Here is a 20,360-nt window from a genome sequence, read left to right as displayed (position 1 = left end):
CCCACCCCCTCCATACATATTCCCTTATTAGAGATTGAAATTTAACCAGGTCAGTTCTGGTCTCAAACAACAATCATATGATTTCAAGTAGATATCTTCAGAGCTAGATTGAATCATTTGCTAAACTCTAATATTTTAAATTTATAAACTTCAGAAGGAAGACAGCTTTTGAAGCTGACAAAAAAACAATTAGAGAACAGCAGTCTTTTTGTGTGCTGCCCAGAAAGTCAGTTACAAAGTGGTCCTATTGTGTTTCTCATAATTTACATTTACTTTTTTGGCAGAGCAGAAAGGAAAAAAATAAGAAGTCAAACTTAGAGGCATACAACAAAAATGAAAGAAGGCATTTTTATTTTAAAATGTCCCCTTGACATTTAGACATCCACAAACCCAATATTTAACATTTACAGGAGATAAAACAGCAAAAAAAAAAAAAAATAGCAGCTGTTTTTCTGTGATGGCATTGAACAGGTGTGATAGCATTTCATACCACAGAAATTGGATGGGTCTCTTGTTGATGCCCATAGGAGGCCCATATGGAACCAGTATTGACCTATGTCTCATTTCCTTGAATTGGCCAGAAGATAACCCAGACCAACAAGAGTTCTGATGACTGATCTGTGCCGATTCAGAGCAGACATTCTCCCAAACAGATCAATACTATCCAAGGTGCAGCTGAAAAACAGGATGAGCTTGTATCATTAAACAAACACCAAGCTGCTTATTCACAAGGGCAAAAGCAACACAGCATTTGTGTTTTCCGCAGTGTGTTTGCTAGTGACCTCAACCCTGACCTGCAGGGCCACCCTCACTGGGGCGAGAAGTAATCCTGTATTGGGTCTGCCTCTAGTACTGGAGCACTCTTATGAGAGGTGACTTTTTTTTTTTTTTTTTTACAAGGAGAGCTCCTGTGTCTGTTTGGGCCAGCCTAGACAATTACATGATGCCAAAGCAACTAGTCAATGCACTTGATTTTGTCAAATGACCAGTCCGAGTATTTGGCATTACGTAGACAAAAAATAAAATGGAAACAGAATTTTTACTTCTTATCCATCATACAGAATTGTGTAGACACACCTTGGATTAAATGAATTTAGAAAGTGTTTACTACACCAGTTGCCTCTCTACGTGTAAATTAACTACCTACATAAACCAAATACTTTTGCTCAAAAATCCAGATAAATATTTTTATTAAACCCCCCAAAACTGACTCTATTACAAGTTTTATTTAGTCACATAGATCCCCCCCAAAAAAGCTATATTGCATATAACTGTTATGCTCTCTTTATATTAACATACTGTATATGTACATGTAATTGAACAAGTTAAATCTAATAAGAACATGCAAGCTACATCACCATTTTCATTGTTATATGTTATAAAATATGAAGAAATGATGGTCTCTAGAATCATCTTTCCAAAAGGATTGGGAAAATAAACCATGGATTAAAATGTTGTCTTATACTCCTCTAAGCAAGATGACTTCATATATGACCAACCACAAGTAAAATTTTAATGTTTTGTATGGTCCTAGGCTGTAAAATCTAACTGCAATTAGATTTTCCAAACTTTAAGGGACTACAGTAGATTTGGGAACAATAAATGTCTTTAAACAGGGGACAAATACAAGTTCATATAATTACTTTTGGGTCTTAAAGTTTTTCAATGGCTATTGGTAGCACTGCCATAAGATCCAACCATCTACCAGCCAAGATCTTTTATGTATTTAGAATATCTAACTTATTTTCCAATTCTAGATACATGGTTTGATAAGCCTAGCTAAAACAAAAGCTGTGTCTCTTGCTGCTATTAAGACAAATTTTTACACACACACAAAAGTCAAATAACAGTAATTGTTAGCTTTCCCCTTTCTTCCGGCTGTTATCCTGGGGAAAAAAAGACTTGAAGGGAAGCAAGCAAAGTTTCCCTCCAGCACTTTACTATATATAAGCACTATATCCACCTCCCTGAATAAAGAAGAAATAAATTCAACTTTGGAACTCTGCCATTGAGGGGCAGCTCCTGCAATGGGGACAGTTTGCTATTAATTGTTAATGTCGTCTGCCATTAGAGGGCACTAAACAACTCTACATTAATGCTGCGTTGGAGGGAAGAAAGAAAGGAAGACGGGAAAGAAAGAGGGGAGGGGGAGTTTGAGCAGACTCGGGGACGAGGGAGGGAAAGAGAAAAGAGAAGGAGTGGGCGGACGGGAGGGAAAGAGAGAAGGGAGGAGAGAGAGAGAGAGAAAGAATAAATCTGGAAATATTAAGAAGGATGTGGAGACCCCAGAGCCGTCTGAAGTCAGCAGAAAGCCAGCCCCCCACCCCCAGACCGCCCGCACCCCTCCTCTCTCGTCCTCAGGACGGTAATTATAAAGCGAAAAGCAGCGGCGAGGTCACCCGTTTTTACCAGCCTGCTGCACCGAATGCGCGCGGTGCAGGTGCGGCGGCCGCGGGGCTTTGTGATTCATGCCCACTTTCAAAGGGGGGCTTGGGCCCGTCTGAGAGGCACCCAAACAACTGTCTTCTAATATTAGCACGGCTGTATTTCGGGATCTATTATAGTCTGTCCAGACAGATCCCATTGTAATGGGATCTTTTATTAAAAGATTAGCACTATCTCCTGCAGTTGGTGGAAAAAAATCTGTTATCACTGAGTTATTTGCAGTTGTGGAAAGGGGGGGGGGTGATGTTGGGTGGGGGGAGGGCGAAAGCAGGAATGGGGGGGCAGTCTGGCGGGGGGAGGCTTGAGGGAGGGCGAAGAGGGGCGGATTTGAAATCCGTGGAAGAACAAATCCCAGTGACCTGCGAATGTCCAAGAATTTTGTCTGCATACTTCGCTGTCTGTTGTCCTTCGGGCTCCAGAAGCGAAAAGAATGGAAATTTAAAAGGCAGCTTTGGAATAAACAATATAGCATTTTCCGTGAAGTAATCGTTTTATATAAAAGGAAATATCGCCTCCTCAGTTTCATTCAGCAGTGCCAAAAATGTTATAAATGAGAGACCCGCCAACTTTCAGCGAAGAATGCCAGGCACTGTGCTTAATAAACTGAGGCTACAGAAGTTCATTATCGATGTTGCAATCTTTTTTATTCCGCGAACCGAGAGAGACAGAGAGAGAGACAGACAGAGAGAGGGAGAGAGAGAGAGAGGGAGAGCGAGCGAGCTGAGAAGGAGACTGAGAGACAGACAGGCACACAGGACAGAAACTGGGGAGTCTCCGAGCCGGGGAGGGGGGGCAGACCGCCTACGTCGGCGCCCCCGCTCCAGGCTCCGACTCCAGACGCCGCGAAGTGAAAGGGGAGAAAAGAAAGGGAGAGGGCGAGACTGTGACGGGGGGGAGGCCGGGCCCGAGGTGTTAAACATTTTTGTTTGCTTGTGACTCGTCGAGACCGAGGGCCGCGTCTCGGCTCCGCTCAGCCAAGGTGGAAGGCGCCGGCGCTGGGGTTCTTAGCCCCAACTCCGGACGGGGGGTGGCCGCACAGTCAGGCACGCACAGACCCAGACACAAAACCTCGCCGGTCCCGCGCCCAGGCTGCGGGGGCCTAAAACTGCCGCGCGCCCCGGCGGAGCGGCGGGGCCAGCGCGCTCCGACCCGGCCGCCACCCGGGTATTTCAGCAGCTCCGGGCTCTCTGGGCGTTTGCAAAGTCTTTCTGGAGCGGAGGAGCGGGAGGAGAGACAAACTCCCGGGTTCCCCCCCACCACCACCACAGCTCCGCTCCGCCCGCCGCCGCCGCCTCCTCCTCCAGCGCCCCCACCGCGCCCCCCTGCATACACACACACACACACACACACACACACACACACACACTCTCTCTCTCTCTCTCTCTCTCTCTCTCTCTCTCTCTCTCACACTCACACTCACACAGACACGCCACCCCGGACGCGCCGGCGTTGCCTGCGAGCGGCGGCGTGCAGGACTTGAAGTGGGTGTTCTTCCCCACTCCCCACCCCCGAAGCGTCGCCCCCACCCCCCGCCCGGCCGCCTTCCCCCTCCCTCTCCCTCCTACGCAAATAAGAACTCGGCGATTCCCCTCCTGCCGCTTTGATTTCGGGCACCTCCAACAGATAATTGGGAAGGGTTTCCAGAAGGTGGGAAATGTCACCTGATTCACACTGAACTTTTAAAAGCTCCCCACCCCCAAGGAGCCGCGCACACCCTTGCTCGCGGCCGCCCTCCCACTGCCCCACACACTGGGAGACCGCCCACCGCAAACCGCGGAGACCCCCGTCTAGATTTAAAGCGCGGCTGCGCCCGGCTTCTGACGTCCATTGAATCGCGCGGGCGGCCGGCGGCGAGCGCGGGGCTGCGCCGGGATCGCTGCGCCCTCCGCCGCTCGCCTTTGCGACGCGCGCCGCTCGCCCGAGCCACCCGCCGCCGCGCCCGCTCCCCGCGCCGCCGCATTCCTCGCCCCGCGTCTGCCCCCACGATGGTCGGTCCCAGGCACCAGCCCGGCGGGCTGTGCCTCCTGCTGCTGCTGCTCTGCCAGTTCATGGAGGACCGCAGCGCCCAGGGTAAGCGAGGGGGGATGCGCTGGGAGGCTTGGCTGCGGGCAGGGGTTTGTACTTTACTGTCGTCTGCACCGGGTCTGTTCTAAGCAACGCTGCTCTCGGAAGATTTTGGACCAACTTAGCGACTCCGGGATGAAGTGGAGTGGGAAAACTGAAGGCAGTGACACTTTCGGACTGCCAGCCGAGTTGGGAGCGCGGTTATCCTTTAAAAGGAAAGGGAGTAAGCTGGAGCCTCTCTCAGTAGTTAGGGTTAGATGCTCCAAGTTCTGGACATAATGAGTTTAGATGTTATCTCCCCTATTTTGGCTCTGAAGAAGGGGACAGGCATCAGTAGCCTGGAGATTTCAGTCGATCCATTTGCACTGTAACCTCTTTCCCTCCCACATCTTTTGGATACTTTAAAAAATGACTGGGGGATGGGGGTAGATACTGAAATTTCTTCAGTGGCCGGGGGACGTGGTTTCAGCAACTTTGCCCAAACTTGGAGATGTGGGTGCTGAAAATTTTAGAGGGAAGTAGTTTTCTGCCTAGTGGATGCTTCTTCCAACCCCTTCCCCCCAACCCCGCAAAAAAAAAAAAAAAAAAAAAAAAATTTACCCCGGAGTGTTTTGAGTAGTTCACAATTTTTTTTTTCTCTGTGCCTCATTCCTCCGACTAACTTTATGGAGAACAGCGAGGAAGGACCTCACAACTTCTTTAATTTCTGAGATGCATTAAGAGCAAATTTCTAAAGTTTGGGTTTTTTTTTTTAATCAAATTTATTGCAGTGAGTCTTCGGACACAATTTTTAAAAATAATAATAATAGCAGCTTGCGGTCCAATGATTGTTCAAATTGTATTGATGGTTCCTAAGAAGACTTCCTGACCCAAACGCGAACCTGGGAAGGCGGGGGGAGGGGGGGAGGGGAAAGTACTTGCAAAGATTTCTCTCGGTAGGTATGAGCTAGGTATATGTTGCCGTGAAATAGTAGGAAGCCTCCCCTTCCCCTGTTCTTTTTTCCCCTACACTTTCCTGGAGACAGACGTGTAACTTTCCTTCTTTAGCGTTACCGTTTTGAGTGTGTTGTGAGCTGTCCCCCTGGGCACTGCCCCCTCGCCGCCCTCACCTTTCGGGGCGAGGCGCTGCCTGGGTGCCGCGGACGTGGGCGCCGAGAAAAGCTGCCCTCGGAGATTTCGAAAGACCGCGGTGGCCGCGGGCGTCCTCTGGGTCTGGCGGATTGCAAAACGGGCCGGGCGGGCGGGCTGCGCCTCGAGGCCGCGCGGGGCAGCTCCGGGCAGGGCCCGGCTGCTTTTTTGCTTTCATTTTTCACAAGTGCCTTTTGCTTGATCTGTTCCTGTTGTGTGTGTCTGTCGGTCTCTCCCTCTCTCAAGTTCTCCTACTCTCTTAACCTCTGTCACAAATAATACTCGTACCGCCTACATGAAACCAACATGTAAAAACATCCGTCGCATCCTGTTTTTGTCAGGTTCTTTAATCTGCTCTTCGAGTCGCTGCAGGTTATGAAATGGGACGAATAAAAGTAAACAGTCTAGTAAAAGTCAATGCAAGCTGCACGTGTTGTGTCTGGGTCACTGGTAACTGACATTGATATGGCTGGGGCGCTCTGGCTTCTCGCTCTCCTTCCCCCTCACCCACCTCCCACCTCTTCAACCGTCTCCTCCGCCCCCCTTTCCCCACCCCTTCACTCCCTTCCATTTATTTTCTGCTTTTCTCTCCCATGTCTCTCTACTCCTCCACAGTCACTCCCGCCCCATCCCCGCTGGGTCTCCTCCTTCCCTCGCAAGCTCGCCACCTCGCCCCCTCCCTCCCCCTACTCCGCCTCTCCTCTCGCTCACCCACCTCCCCACCCCTGTCTCCTCGCAGCTGGGAATTGCTGGCTCCGCCAAGCGAAGAACGGCCGCTGCCAGGTCCTGTACAAGACCGAACTGAGCAAGGAGGAGTGCTGCAGCACCGGCCGCCTGAGCACCTCGTGGACCGAGGAGGATGTAAATGACAACACGCTCTTCAAGTGGATGATTTTCAACGGGGGCGCCCCCAACTGCATCCCCTGTAAAGGTAGGACTCTTCCTCCCCAGTTTCCAGGCCCTCAGTAGAGGGCGTCTTATCCTCACCTTCCCCGTTGCCCAGCTGGGGTGCGTTCGTGGGTTCCCTCTATCTTCCCGCAGTCCCGGTAAGACTTTCGGGTTGAATCTTGCCTGGTACACACTGCCGGCAAAACATGGTTGCCAGAGGTTCCTGGACTTACTGGCCAAGTGTGGTGGTGGAGCCAACCAACTCGCACTCTTTGAGAGAGATTTGAGTATAGGGTGCAGACCACTGACCCCACCCCCATCCCCACCCCCTCCTCAACTACTAGGAGAGAGCTGGACCCCTCTGGCGGGAACTCTTGGCCACAGGGTGGGTCCTGCAAGGCCTCCACAGCCCTCCTGGCTGACTTGCATACTGCCTGGCCCTGGCTTTGATCCATCCCTCTTTCCAACCCTTAGAGACATGTGAGAACGTGGACTGTGGACCCGGGAAAAAGTGCCGAATGAACAAGAAGAACAAACCCCGCTGCGTCTGTGCCCCAGACTGTTCCAACATCACCTGGAAAGGGCCAGTCTGCGGGCTGGATGGGAAAACCTACCGCAACGAATGTGCACTCCTCAAGGCCAGATGTAAAGAGCAGCCGGAACTGGAAGTCCAGTACCAGGGCAAATGTAAAAGTAGGTCCTCCCTGTTTCCCCCCCCTCCAGCTTTCCACCTGAGGTGGACCCACTGGAAGACCCCTGGGGTGTGGTATTGTCCACCCTAAGAGCCTAATAATGATGATGATGCAAAACAAAGCAGACTTTTTTAATGTTCTGAAGACTTCTTAAGAACTCAGACGGGACCAACCTAGGGTCATAGATTTTCTCTTGAAACCACTGGGTTCCCAAAGTGCTTGTTGAAAAGCTGGGTGCTTCCTTTTATGATTTCCTTGATAATATCAAATGCTCACTCCCGAACAGCCAGGAAGTGCCTATTATTAATGTGTATTTCTTTCCTTCTTTATTTCAGAGACATGTCGGGATGTTTTCTGTCCAGGCAGCTCCACATGTGTGGTGGACCAGACTAACAATGCTTACTGTGTGACGTGTAACCGGATTTGCCCAGAGCCCACCTCCTCTGAACAGTATCTCTGTGGGAATGATGGAGTGACTTACTCCAGTGCCTGTCACCTGAGGAAGGCTACCTGCCTACTGGGCAGATCAATTGGATTAGCCTATGAGGGAAAGTGTATCAGTAGGTATTCTGGATTAAGGAAGGAAAAGTGGAAACATGGTCAGAAAGGCTAGTTCTACTGGTAAAGCTGTGAGGTCAATCAAATAAGCCCAAATTCGCCCTGTAAGGCATAGTTTCACCAAAGGGGGAACTAGTCTCCAGTTTGGGTAAACTGTGGTAACCACAGCATTCCTCAAGGAAACAGTTATCTTCTGGAAGCATTGGCATATATGTTGAAATGCCAGCAAGAAATGGGAAACAACTTTCTGTCTTGGAAAACTTAGAATTCACTCAATTTTACACATTTTTTAGGTGCTAGACTTGCTGTAAGCAAGAAATAATTGCTTAACAGTTACTGAAAATCTGTTATCAGATTCTAATACTGATGGAATTCTTTATTTTTCAAAAGATTTCACTTGAGGGAAATAATGAAATCCTTATTAATTCCAGGATACTGTGGTAACCTGTTCCCCCAAAATACTATTTTTGTGTACTAGTAGGGAGTGTAGGGACCGTGTGTGTTTAAGTTTCAGTTTTACTGTCAAGCATTTTTGCATGAGATCTCCATTATCCTGTTAGCAAATCATAAGCTATATGTTTGTCTTTACTGACAGAGGACTAAAGAAAGGGAAAAACAGGGAGAGGAGGGAAAGCAATTTACTCATCATAGGTGTATTATATCCTAGAAGCAAAGTCCTGTGAAGATATCCAGTGCACTGGTGGAAAAAAGTGTTTATGGGATTTCAAGGTTGGCAGAGGCCGGTGTTCCCTCTGCGATGAGCTGTGCCCCGAGAGTAAGTCCGAGGAGCCTGTCTGTGCCAGTGACAATGCCACTTACGCCAGTGAGTGTGCCATGAAGGAGGCTGCCTGCTCCTCAGGTGTGCTGCTGGAAGTCAAGCACTCCGGATCTTGCAACTGTAAGTACAGTTTCTAACCTTCGCCGCAATGTGAGGCCTTCCCAGGCAAGCCCTAGGGAACGGAGACCTCAAAAGCACGAAAACCTTCCAATATAAGCCCATTTCTGTTTAAATTGGGTAGCTGCTAGGGGCACCTGGGTGGCTCAGTCGGTTAAGTGACTGACTTTGGCTCAGGTCATGATCTCACAGCTCGTGGGTTCGTGGGTTCGAGCCCCGCATGGGGCTCTAACAGCTCAGAGCCTGGAGCCTGCTTCCGAATCTGTGTCTCCCTCACTCTCTGCCCCTCCCCCGCTCACACTCTGTCTCTGTCTCTCAAAAATAAACGTTAAAAAAAAAATTTAAATTAGGTAGCTGCTAAATTTCACCAGCAATTCAGTGGTCCACAGAAAAATTCCCTGGAATGTTTCCCAGCATTAGGACTTGTCCAATGATCATCAACAGGCTTGCCTCTAAAAACCTAGCTCTAGTCATTTGCCCTTAATTCTTTTGCTGTAGTAATGTGCTTGGCTGTTTGCTTTATTAACACTTGAATCTAAACTAACTGCTTCAAAAGTTTTTTGTTTTTTGTTTTTTTTCTTTTTCAAAGACAGCTGTATATTATCACACATGGGCTGCTGCTTTTCGCAGTTGCCTCTACTAACTCTGAATTAAGGACCCAAAGCAGTTATACCTAGAACACGAGCGCTTTTTATCTAATTTCAGGAATCTGCCCGTAAAACCTGAGCCATTGATTCTTCAGAACTTTCTGCAGTTTTTGACTTCATAGATAATGTTTAAAAAAAAATGTTTTTTAAACTTATTGCATAACAGCAGATGCCAAAAACAAAGCATCTCACTGCAAGTCACATAAAAATGCAACGCTGTAATATGGCTGTCTCAGAGGGCTTTGAAAACATACACTGAGCTGCTTCTGCGCTGTTGTTGTCCATATTTAAACAACAGCTCCCCTGTATTCCCCCATCTAGCCATTTCGGAAGACACCGAGGAGGAAGAGGATGATGAAGACCAGGACTACAGCTTTCCTATATCTTCCATTCTAGAGTGGTAAACCCTCCACCAATGTTCAGTGTTGATATAGCCTTTGGGCAAAAAAAAAAAAAAAGAAAAAAAAAGAAAAAAGAAAAGAAAAGAAAAAATATATTGTCCATACTGTAAATAAGTGTATGCTTATTTATTTGGGGGGAAAACTATACATAAAGGACGTTTGTCCTAGAGCTCTCTCCCAGGCCACCTTGTTACTCATTGGACACGGAGAGGCAGTCATTGTGAGGTCTACTGGATGAGGCCCATAGTTGAGACTTGTAGACATTTATTTATACTGTGTCATGTTTTATAATTTATACATAAAATGTCTGGTTGACTGTACACCTTGTTTTTGAAGAAATTTATTCGTGAAAGGAAGAGCAGTTGTTATTTATTGTGAGGTCTCTTGCTTGTAAAGTAAAAGCTTTTTTTTTTTTCCTTGTAAACCATTTAAGTCCATTCCTTACTATTCACTCACTCATCTGTCTCCCTTCATCTCACTGTTGTTAGACTCTTTTCCACTTTAACAAACTTGCATGTCAGTTTCTGTCATGTTTTTTTATTTATTGGATTCTCTGCTGCCTGTTCTGTACATACATGATCCCTCGGGTTTTGTTTACAAGGAATCTTGACTGACCAAAAGGCATTATAACTGACTCAAATAGAAGGTACAGAGGATACATCTTTGAGGAAACTCCTAGTTCAGTTCTCTTGTCATGATTTGGGAGAGAAGGGGTGATAGAAATGTTAGAATTCTAATAATGTACTTTTAAGATGTTACAAATCCAAAGAAATTGATATGGGTATCCGGAGACTGAAGGAAGGGAATGCTATACATTCAACCTTTTGTTAGGTGTTTCCTGTAAGCTACTCTGCTGTACCTTTTAAATTAGTTCCTTTTCAAACAACGTGTCGCTAAAAGTTATATCAAAGCTTTATCAGTTCAAGTTTCTTGCTTTTCATAATACTTTTTTCTGATGCAATTTTATATTTTCAAACATGGCAAGTTAAATATAAATTCATTTAAATATATAGTTTTGTACTTTTCTACCATGTAAATGTGCAATGTATATAAAAGTTATAATGTGTATTTGTAAATAAATGATGAGTGAAAAAATAAAAAAATTTTAAAAAGCCAATGGTCTCAATTGTTGATGTTAGAGAAGTCGTTTGGGCTTTTGAGTTAAAGTGCATATGATATATTTGCTAAGAAATAGAGTGAGCCAGGACAATAGAAGCTCCAAAGCAAGGTAAATTGCAAATCACCTCAGTGGAGTCTGACACATAAAGGGATCTGAGGTCCAGCAACCCCTTGACAGGAGTTACTACATACCTAAAAGCACCATCATCTTGCCTGTCCATTTATATGGTCTTCTCCATAGCAGGGGAACCCTTTCTTTATCTTCCTTCATCTAAATAAAATGGATCATAGATCTTTAAAAAACAAAGTGCATCCCAAGGAAAAACGAAAATAGCCTAATATTTGACAAGCACATTCTAGAAATCAGAATATCAACTATAGAACTAGGCATTAATGTTGGAGTTCTTGGGACTCGGGGTGAGGATGAGGCAGAGGTGGATTTCCACAACCACATGCATGGTTCATCAGGATTAAGTGATGACACTCGACTGTGTGTCAATATTTTGCAGGTTACTTTAAGACAGACGAGTCCCACTATTAGAGCCTAAGATTTCATACTGGCATCAGTTAGTGGTCCTTACACATAATACATAACAAGGTAATACAATTTTTCAATCCATTGAGTGCTAATTCATTGCCTAAGTGTATTAAAAATATCAAAGGAATGCAAGATGCAAAGAAGTGAGGACTGGGTCTGTGGGAGGGAAAGAGCAAAGAACAGTCAATATTGCCAACATTGCTCAACAAGTAGATAACGATCTTTCTTTCAAAAACCATGACCCAAGATCCTTTTAAGTTTGGATCTTTTAGGGTGCCTGGGTGGCTCAATCTGTTAAGCGTCCAACTTCGGCTCAGGTCATGATCTCCCAGCTCGTGGTTTCGAGCCCTGTGTTGGGCTCTGCGCTGACAGCTTGGAGCCCAGAGCCAACTTTGGATTCTGTGTTTCCGTCTCTCTCTACCCCTACCCTGCTTGTGCTCTGTCTCTCTCTCAAAAATAAAAATTAAAAACAAAAAAAATTTTTTTAAATGTCCCTTTTGTGAAAACCCTCCTTAATATAACTATTAAAAATGATTATAGGAGACTCTTGGCTCTCAACTGTGGTCACCAAATTTGGTGGAGGCAGAAGGGCCTTTTGGGTAGGCAGTTTATATAATGACTGGGAACCTGTAGGGTTTGTTAGCCTTCAGCCCCAGTTTCCCAGGGAAAGGTGAAAGGGAGGTCCAGAAGACCAACAGGCTGCCGTTAACCCCAGCGAAGACAGGGTCATAACTTCTCCAGTGCCCAGAAGCTACTGGCATGCCACTGGGGATGGGCTTTTGGGAAAGGAAAGAGCCAGCAGATATAGTTTCACAGCCCTTCCTGGAGTTGATTTGTTACTTTGTCCTGGGATACTACAGACGCTTTAAAGCTGCCATTGACGATCAGAGTAAAAATGTCAGATTTAACAGGCACCAATGTGTGTCTTAGCAAGGGGGAGTGATAAAGTCAACAGCTTGCCTTTTAAACAATATCCTGATTATTTAAAATTTATATTTTATATTTGTTAGCATCAATCATTCCTTTCAGACACTAGACAGTATCACATTTTCCTTCTTGGAGTTTCCTATTTTTCAGTAATCCTGTATTAAACTAATTAGTACCAAAAAAATAGAAGTCTCTTCTAAACTTAAAATTAGATCAATATCATTAAGCTATTGTTAGAATTTCAACTATAATTCAAAATGTCTAAAAAAAATCTAACTTTCTTTAGCTTAGGCATACAATATAATAGAAACAGTTGCTAGTAGCTAGTTAACTCATTAAAACTAGTTTTAATTAGTATGACTACATCCTAATCATCATTAGGGATTCTAAAATATCAAGTAATAGCAAAAAAAATCTATCAGAAGTCTAATTTTCATCAGCTGTCCTCCTAAATTAAGATTTGTATATGCTGTGTGGAGATGGTTTCTAGAATATGATAAAAATAAAATCTGGCATAATTAGAGTTATTCTCAAATATGACAGCTAAATGCAGTAACTGACCTTGGACTGGATCCTGTACCCAAGGAGGAAAATGCTATAAATAATGTTAATGGGCCAATTGACAAATTGGAATACTGTTCATAGATTAAAGTATTGAATCAATGTTGAATTTACTGAAATTTATTACTATAATGTGGTCACAAAAGAGATTATCCCTATACGCGGGAAATACACATCAAGGTATTAAGGAGAAAGGGCCACAAAGTATGTAACTAACCCTTAAATGATTTAAAAGGAAAAAAAATAACTTTTTAGTTTTTTTCCCATATGTATTCAGAGAAAGCACACAAATGGAAAGAATTAGAGTAAAATGTAAACAGTAAAGAGAATTTGAGTAAAAGGTATATGGGTATTTTTAATGCTATCTTTATTTTTGCAACTTTTCTGTGAGTTTGAACTTATATGCAAATAAAAAGTTTAAAAATCTAAAATCATTCTCAAGAAGGAGAGGTGCATAGTACATTGCTTCTCTCATTCTCTAGGAAAGCAAATGACAGCTCAGAGTCATTTAAAAAATCATTTGTATGAACAAAAGTCTCTGGAAAATAATTCCAGTGACTTTACCAAGGCTACCTGAAGAATCAAAATTGGCAATGAGAGAGTTCCTGGCACCTAAACCATACCCAAACTGAGAAACAGCCTTTTCTTTTCTGTAATCATCTTAAAATTTAGAGTCATCAGTACCTTTGCTAAAACACCGCAAACACTCTAAGCCCTGGTTTTCTCCACTGCTTGCTAGCTGTTATTTAGACACGTAATTTAATCTTTCTGTGCCTCAGTTTCCCCATGTATGTAGTCAGGATAATTAAAGTGTCTCCCTCATAATAATGCTGTGAGGCTTAAAAAAGATACGACGTGTAAAGTGCTTAGATGGGTGTCTGACACATTAAAAAGTCAGTCAATCAGGGGCGCCTGGGTGGTGCAGTCCGTTAAGCGTCCGACTTCAGCCAGGTCACGATCTCGCGGTCCGTGAGTTCGAGCCCCGCGTCAGGCTCTGGGCTGATGGCTCGGAGCCTGGAGCCTGTTTCCGATTCTGTGTCTCCCTCTCTCTCTGCCCCTCCCCCGTTCATGCTCTGTCTCTCTCTGTCCCAAAAATAAATAAAAAACGTTGAAAAAAAAATTTTTTTAAAAAAATAAAAAGTCAGTCAATCAGCATTCTCTAAGATTATAATAATTCTTACTAATTAAAGAAAAGCAAAGGTGGAACTGTGGCTCATCAACCAAACTCTATCTTGAAAAATGCAATGAATGAGGAATAGCACTAATCAAGACCAGACGCACAATTGTGAAGTTTTTAAATTAAAGGTAAATAGGGGCGCCTGGGTGGCTCAGTCAGTTGGGCGTCTGACTTTAGCTCAGGTCATGATCTCACGGTTTGTGAGTTTGAGCCCCGTGTCAGGCTCTGTGCACAGCTTGGAGCCTGCTTTGGATTCTGTGTCTCAGTCTCTCTCTGCCCCTCCCCCACTTGTGCTCTGTCACTGTCTCTCAAAAATAAATAAATGTAAAATAAACCTTTTAAAGGTAAATATAATTTTAAAGTACTTCAGCCATGTTAATATTTAACAAAATTCACAAAGTTCTAGGTGGTGTAGAAAGAGTATACAGTTGAAAATAGCAAGTTTAAATACACTATTTCCTATAGAAATTTTTAAAGATTCACTAATCCACCAATATTTCCAAAGCCACAAAATATGTGTATCTTTTGTCCTTTTGCTCACACACCCAATTTAATCCCAGGTAGTAAACTAAATTAAATCAATCTTCTTTCATTTTGATATGATTGCCTACCCTATCTATAGTCTCCTAAAGATAGCAATAAACTATTTTCAAACTATCAAAAATCCTAATGTAAATTGTATAATTCCAAGAAATAAAAAGATGATATATTATTTAATTAATAAACTCATTTCTTAAAGAACATTTATCAAAACCTGAGTCCTAAGACAGACACATTTCTGTTCTTCCCATTCCACTTTCCATTCAGATCAGCGTACACTCATTCTTCAGCCAAAAGTTGTCATGTAAATAGACTCCAGGCATGCCTGCCCTGCATATTCAGCAGACCTGCCCAGACATGTCCAAATCCCAGCTTCTATTTAGCTGGAATCCCCCATGAGTACTAAATGGTCCCTGGGTTTTGCCATCCTTGGACCTCAGATATCTTGGCTGGTACCATCAAGATTCCTGTGGCTGAGTCCTTCAGACACTTAAAAACATATTCTCTGGATTACACCAAATGTAGTTTTGGCAAAGCTGTAATTGGTCATTTTTCTATTTTAAGAATATGGCCCAGGAACCAACTGGTACTGTTGGAAGCCAGATACACTCCCACCGAAAGTCTCTTGTATTCATTTCCTAAGGACTCAGGTTTCTGGCTAAAGAATGAGTATAAGCTTTTCTCAAGAATTTGAGGCAAGCAGGGGTGCCTGGGTGGCTCAGTCGGTTGAGCTTCTGACTTTGACTCAGGTCATGATCCCACGATTCGTGGGGTTTGAGCTCTGCATCGGGCTCTGCACTGACAGCAAGAACCGGCTTCAGATCCTCTGTCTCCCTCTCTCTGGCCCTCCCCTGCTCTCTCTCTCAAAAATAAATAAACATTAAAAAAAAAAACCTTTTAATAAAAAAAATGGAGTTTGAGGCAAGCAAGAAGAGGAAACGTTACAATCCTGGTGAGGAAGAGGGAGCTTTAGATTTTTCTAGTTTGAAAGTTTGAAGAAAAAATCTTGATAGATCGCTGTCTTTTTCAGCACCAAAAAAATTCATGGGACAATTTCATGGTCATGATACAACCCATAAAATCCAGTCTCTATAGTTTCTTGAGATCTTTTGGGATCTGTGGCCCAATGACAATAGGTAACAGAAGGATTAGATCACTCAAAAGGCCAGTAATACCTAGAATTCCTAAGGTAGAGTCTTCTGCAGGATCAGAAACCCAGGAGACATCATCAAAATAGACTTAGGGCAATTTATTCATTGGATATGTGGAACCAGAATCCAGCCAATAAAATTCCCAAACATAATTGGTGCTACATAAATGGTGTAGTGCCTGGACCAGCAGCATCAACATTTCTTGGGAACTCGTTACAAATACAAGCTCCCAGGGGCTACCCCAAAACCACTGAACCAAATTCACTGAAGTTAGAGTCTAAGAATCTACATTTTTTAACAAGCTCTTCAGGTGATTCTTTATCATCCTGAAGTTTGAGAACTACTGCCCCAGAATCATTTCAAGTTCCAAGTAAGCCCTGGCTACCTGATGGTCCAAAGGCAGCCAGAAAACCCATGTGTAATGGGTCTCTGGTAGAACTCCAGGGAAGCCATGATCAGCCCTGTTCCCCCAGGCTGACCTGGCCAGGATTCTCACGCATAATGTGGCCTTCTTCTGCAGGAGTGTGCCTACTAGTGATAAAAGCACTTAGCCATAGACATTCACAAGGTCCATTTTTCCTAATATTCTCTCCTCCACTATATTAAGGGAGGTCTTTCCAGTGAGGCTTAAGCTGAGCTGGCTAAGAGTTGTGGACTTGTCTCCACCATCCCTTCCAGCAAGATGTGTTAAGGAATAAGTTTATCAGGAGATACTTGATTTTTTTTTTTTTAAAGAAATTTCCTTGCTCAGCATGGGGCTTGAACTCACAACCCTGAGATCAAGAGTCACATGCCTTACTGACTGAGTCAGTCAGGCACCCCTAGAGACTTGAATTTTGAATGAATAGTATTGACTTTCCAATCCTGATCCTCCCTTAAATTGACATTGGGTCCATTTCCCTTCCCAGGCACTTGCTGGCAACTTCCAGATGTTCTGCATCATCTTCTTCAAGTAGTACTTCAGTTTCATCCATGGATCAGAAAGCAAAAACTGCTACTCATCTTGCCCACCTCTTCTAAGAACAGGGAGATCTAAGCAACTAGATGCAATAGACATACAAGCTTGAAACAGTTTAAGTGACATCCTCCGATGGACACATCCAGATGCAATGTCTCAAGGTTCCTAGCCTGAACCAAGAGTAGAATGACCTGTTTCTATTCCCTGCCATTTTACTCCCTCCTAGTCTCCTATTGTTTCCTACTTCAAATACCTCAATGATCTCTCCCAGAACCATGGTTCTGTGAATTCCAGCCCATTTACCTACGTCCTCTGGCTAAAATCTTAACTATGGATCAGTGAAATCACCTTCTTCACACTTACACTTAGGCTGCTGAGCAAGGAATGAAATGCTCAAAAAGTACAAATTAGTGCCCCTACACAAGTATGGGATCTAATTTGAAATGGGGTTCTTTAGCCTCCCAAACAATATTTCATATACATGTCTCTTTCCCATTCCCTTCTGTGGCATTTCCAAACCTTCACCACTGTGCTCAAACAACACATCCACTCCCGTTCTCCCCACTTTCAGTATCTCATCTGCATAACTAGAAAATTGTTGCTGCAGGAAAGAATTACCTCAGCTTCCTCCACATCCACCAGCATGACCCAGGAGTCTGCCTGATTCCAAACCATTTCTAGTTGTCTTCCCTCCAATCCAGAGAATCTCATTTTCATATCTGTGTTTCCACCACACCCCCTCCCAATCTCCTCCAGAAATTCACTGTTAGCAGCTTTTCCTGCATTGTTTTTAATTTCTCCCTCTACTGTGGTTTTATTAACCTGAGCCTATAAATATGCTTCATAAACTTTTTAAAACTAAGGTTATAGAGGGACGCCTGGCTGGCTCCATTTGTAGAGCATGTGACTCTTGATCTCAGGTTTATGGGTTCAAGCCCCATGTTGGGCATAAAGCTTACTTAAAATAAATAAATAAACAAATAAATAAAGTTATAGAAAATTGAAATAATATAATTAGGAAATCTTGCCTCATTCAAAGATATACATACCTGCACAAACACATAGGTAAAAAAGCTTTAGCCTTGGCTAGGCTTTCCAAAATAAATAAATAAATAAATAAGCCTTCTTGTGTCTCTGGGAGTAATCTTCACTCCATCTCCATTGGCTCACTCCTCCCTCATTCCTCAACCCTCTGCAGTTTGGTCTTTTCTCCTATTATTCAGCTGAAGAAGTTTGACAAAGGTTATCAATGATTTCCAAGCTCCCAATACAATAGACACAATGGACATTATTCTGTCCTTATCTAACAGACCTCTCTTGGATTTATACACTGTTAACCAGACTCTACTCTTGTCAATTCCCCCTGGCTTTTGTATTCCCACACCCTCCTACCTCACCATTCTTCTTTATGAGCTTGTGTTCTCACCAGTAACAGAGATCAAAAACCGTCAACCTGTGGACTGTATCTGACTTATATTTTATGAATCACCCAAACCTGTAAAATAATTCTGAATTAATTGAGAATATTTAAAATTTATGAAATTCCACCAAAAAAATCTGAATTTCTACTTTCTCTTGAAAAATCTGAAATCCAGATATCACTGGGCCTGTGCACCACAGCACAATTACTGGGAACGGAGCATACAGTGGCAACTCTCTCCTTCAAATGGGTGTGCTTTCCCTAGTTCACTGCATCTCCCATTTCCCCATTGTCCTTCACCTGATTTGCTTCACACATCTATATGCTCTGACTGCCCTTTGTAGGCCAAGAGTTCCATTCTCCACTCCCTTGCTTTTCAGGCTGTGCAGTCTTCTGCACCTTCCACACTATTCCAATATTATCATGGTTTGCCCTGCAATTCACATGCTGGTGACTGCAGAACTCTATGACCAGTCCTGACATCATATAGAGCTCCAGATTATACTTTCTCTTCTAAGATAAAGAAATTACAGCTCTACAGTAGACCCATAAAACCTACTGCCTCGAACAAAAGGATGCCCCTCACCCCACTTCTTTCCTCACAGAGGTTCCTTCCAAATCAAAACCTTACAGGAGTACATCTGACTGGTGAAACTAAGTCCCTAGAGAAAGAAGTTGGGAAATGCAGGGTTAAGTTCTAAGTTGGGAAGGTGGATAGAATTCAGTAGAGAGAAATATAAGGTAGAGAGGGTGTCCCAAAGATCTTGGCAGCCACAATGGCAGGTAGATACGACCAACTAATCTTTTTTTTTTTAATTTTTTTAAATGTTTATTTATTTTTGAGAGAGACAGAGACAGAATGCGAGTGGGTTGGGGCAGAGAGAGAGGAAGGCACAGAATCCGAAGCAGGCTCCAGGCTCTGAGCTGTCAACACAGAGCCTGACACGGGGCTCCAACTCATGAGCTGTGAGATCATGACCTGAGCCGAAGGTGGACTCTCAACCTACTGAGCCACCCAGGCGCCCTACGACCAACTAGTCTAAACGGCATAAAGTGGTTAAAAGTAGAACTGCAAGCCAGAAGGAAAGTACAGAGTTCATCAATATCAGTTCAAGGGTTATTTTCTCAGAAGCACTCAACGAAGAAGGCATTCACAATCTAGTACCGGTCAAATGCCCCATCCAATAAGATGGCCGTCCCCAAACAGTCTGCATTGTCCCAGCACAGTTCAGAGGAACAAGCGAAGGGCCGAGAAATAAAGCAGATAATAACAACATCAAGCAAAGACAAACACAAGCAATTCCCAAAGAACAAACAGTAGTTAACATTTAGCATAATGTTTTGCAAGTGAAAGCTTCCTGAACTCCAGCCTCTGGTGGAACAGTGCAGGAGCTAGTGCTTACAAATAAATACATCACTGAGGAGTCTGAACACAACCTCAAGCAAAGGTTGGTGAAAAACTAAGAACATTCTGACATTAGCAAAGACCCTTATATGGGAAAGTCAGATCTCCAGTGCTGATAACATGGGCCAAAGATCCAGGTAACAAAACAAAAAGGCAGGTTAAAATAAATATTTCCCTGGGGCACCTGGGTGGCTCAGTCACTTAAGCCTCAGACTTCAGCTCAGATCATTGATCTCCTGGTTCGTTTTGTGAGTTCAAGCTCTGCATAGGGCTGTCTGCTGTCAGCGTGGAGCCTGCTTCAGATCCTCTGTCCCCCTCTCTCTCTGCCCCTCCCCTCCACACATGTGCGGGTACTCGCACTCTCTCTCTTAAATATAAATGAACATTATTAAAAATATATATAAATATTTTCCTTCACCAATATCCAGGAGCAGAAGGAATGAATATAGGCTAATATAACATTTTAAAAGTTGCTTTACTTCCTTGATTATCTGTTTAAAATTCTCCTGGAAGGTTCTAGATTTTATGGGCCAATATTACATCTCAACAAAAACCCACAGGGGCCATTTATCTATATTTTATGACAGCAGTTTTGGGATCAACTATAAGCTTTTCAAAAATCTTATATATGACCTATTAAATTAATGCAAAACTTCAATAGTTAATGAGGAGGAAACTATAGATAAATTTATATCAATATGTAATAAATAAATAAAAATAGATAATCAATAATTCAGAATTTGTTAGAGAAATATTGCACCTTTAAAAATTTGCCAAGATGTCCAGAATAGACAAATCTGTACAGACAGAAATATTAGTAGTTGCCAGAGGCTGAAGGAATAGTAT

The 20,360-nt window shown here is 43.5% G+C and overlaps 1 protein-coding gene across 3 annotated transcripts; it reads left to right on the top strand.

The window, feature by feature from the left end:
• The first annotated feature begins 4,041 nt into the window (after positions 1-4,041).
• FST (follistatin) lies at positions 4,042-10,543 on the top strand. 3 transcript variants are annotated; one of them, XM_049648086.1, is made up of 6 exons: positions 4,042-4,515; positions 6,377-6,568; positions 7,000-7,218; positions 7,553-7,777; positions 8,443-8,673; positions 9,376-10,543. In XM_049648086.1, coding segments are annotated over exons 1-6 (954 nt in total). In that variant the 5' UTR covers positions 4,042-4,430; the 3' UTR covers positions 9,378-10,543. The 3 variants fall into 3 exon arrangements, with proteins under 3 accessions (XP_049504043.1, XP_049504042.1, XP_049504041.1); XM_049648085.1 differs by having other exon boundaries at positions 4,046-4,515; positions 8,446-8,673; positions 9,639-10,543; XM_049648084.1 differs by having other exon boundaries at positions 4,048-4,515; positions 9,639-10,543.
• The last annotated feature ends 9,817 nt before the right edge of the window (positions 10,544-20,360 follow it).

This window comes from Panthera uncia (assembly GCF_023721935.1).
Source record: "Panthera uncia isolate 11264 chromosome A1 unlocalized genomic scaffold, Puncia_PCG_1.0 HiC_scaffold_17, whole genome shotgun sequence".
Taxonomy (NCBI): Eukaryota; Metazoa; Chordata; class Mammalia; order Carnivora; family Felidae; genus Panthera; species Panthera uncia.
The sequence above is the reverse complement of the archived record's forward strand: the minus strand, read 5'-3'. Positions and strand labels throughout refer to the sequence as shown.